The following is a 1,687-nucleotide window of genomic DNA, read 5'->3' on the forward strand; positions in this document are numbered from 1 at the left end:
TTTGCTATTCTGCAGTTATGGTAGCTTTTTTGTTTTGAATTTGTTTATGTTTGGGATGGCTATCCTGCAGTTATGGTAGCCTTTTTTGTTTTGAATTTGTTTATGTTTGGGATGGCTATCCTGCAGTTATGGTAGCCTTTTTTGTTTTGAATTTGCTGGTATCAAGGGGTGGTAGTTAGGATAGCTTGAAGTATTTTGTTGTTAATAATTAGGTTGTGTTGGCTATCCTGCAGTTATGGTAGCCTAATGTGTTATGTTTGTAATGTGCAGCGATTCTTTGTGCTTGATTTCAATGATGAAGCTGAACAGGTTTGTTGAGCATCAGATGCTCACGACCTTTAAAGAGTTCCGGGCCGACTGTCATAAACATTTCAAAAAGTACAGCGACCCGGAGGAGGCTCGTGCCAACCCACCAAACGCATTGGTTGGACGTGATGAGGATTGGCACTTCCTCTGCGACCATTATATCAGCCGTGCATTCCAGGTATTTGTCATGATTAATTATGATAACAAGTTTTTATATGTATAAGAAATAGACAATATAATTGTTTTAATGCAGGAGCAATCACGGACAAACAAGGCTGCTAGACAGAAGCAGCCTTACAATCATAGTAGCGGGTCCAAGTCGTTTCTACAACGACAGTATGAGCTCGCTGAAAGAAGAGGGCAGCCGGTCGATCGTGTGGAATTGTTCTGGGAAACACACGTTCGAGCTGGGACATTCGTGTCGCAGGCCGCCGAGGATGCGCATGTAAGTTATACCCTTATTAATTATCCACTTTTATTATATATTTTTGCGCGTTACCTAACATAATTTTTAAATTTGTTGCAGAATCAAATGCTGGAACTCCAATCCCAGCCTACCCCAGAGGGTAGTCAGCCACTCTCTGAGGATGAGATATGCGATCAGGTGTTGGGTAGACGACCAGGCTACTCAAAAGGCCTTGGTTGGGGACCCAAGCCGAAGGCCCGCAGAACGGCAAGTGCAAGCAGTTCGTCGACATCTTGTTCGCAGTCCACACAAAAAGAGATTGAATTACAAGCTAAACTTCATGAAGCTTTGGAACGGATTGAAGTACAAGATAGAAATCACCAAGCATTAGCTTCACAAGTGGAAGCTATGAAAAAGATGATTGAAGACCTAACTCGTGCACAACAGGGACCACCACATGATCCCTAGCCCTGCGGTACGTCGTATATGTCTCTATTATTCTTAAGTTTTTGCAATATATGATTATGTATTAAACTTAGTTATTTTTATACCATTTTTAGGACCGAAGGTGTAGAATGACGCGCATACGCACCTCGTTGGGAGATTGGGTCTTATGTTTATGTTATTTGTATATTGAGAACTATATTTTCTTGTAGTCAACTTATTCGTATTATTAATTTTAATTCTATTTTTTAATTTGTGTTTGTATATTTATTAATTTAATCCAAAACGTCGCCAAATTTTTTTGAGCAATCCGAACATCATTGTGAATGTTTGAGCAAAATATTATAAGGAAAAAAGTAAAAATAAAATATTTAAAAAAATATATAAAAAATATTTCCCGACGTTCATTACGTCGGGAAAAAAACGTCGGAAAATAGGCTTTCCCGACGCCGTGCGATGCGTCGGCATAGACGGCGTCGGGAATAAGGTTTTCCCGACGCCGTCGATGCCGACGCATCTCACGGCGTCGGG

At 40.5% G+C, this 1,687-nt stretch overlaps 1 protein-coding gene across 1 annotated transcript; it reads left to right on the top strand.

The window, feature by feature from the left end:
- Window positions 1–307: 307 nt before the first annotated feature.
- LOC127149778 (uncharacterized) lies at window positions 308–1,405 on the top strand. Its single transcript, XM_051085657.1, has 4 exons — window positions 308–484; window positions 560–751; window positions 833–1,187; window positions 1,273–1,405. Exons 1-3 carry the CDS (start codon window positions 326–328, stop codon window positions 1,178–1,180), a joined length of 699 nt encoding a protein of 232 aa, XP_050941614.1. The 5' UTR covers window positions 308–325; the 3' UTR covers window positions 1,181–1,187; window positions 1,273–1,405.
- The last annotated feature ends 282 nt before the right edge of the window (window positions 1,406–1,687 follow it).

Source organism: Cucumis melo, chromosome 6 (genome assembly GCF_025177605.1).
Source record: "Cucumis melo cultivar AY chromosome 6, USDA_Cmelo_AY_1.0, whole genome shotgun sequence".
In the NCBI taxonomy this organism is placed as follows: domain Eukaryota; kingdom Viridiplantae; phylum Streptophyta; class Magnoliopsida; order Cucurbitales; family Cucurbitaceae; genus Cucumis; species Cucumis melo.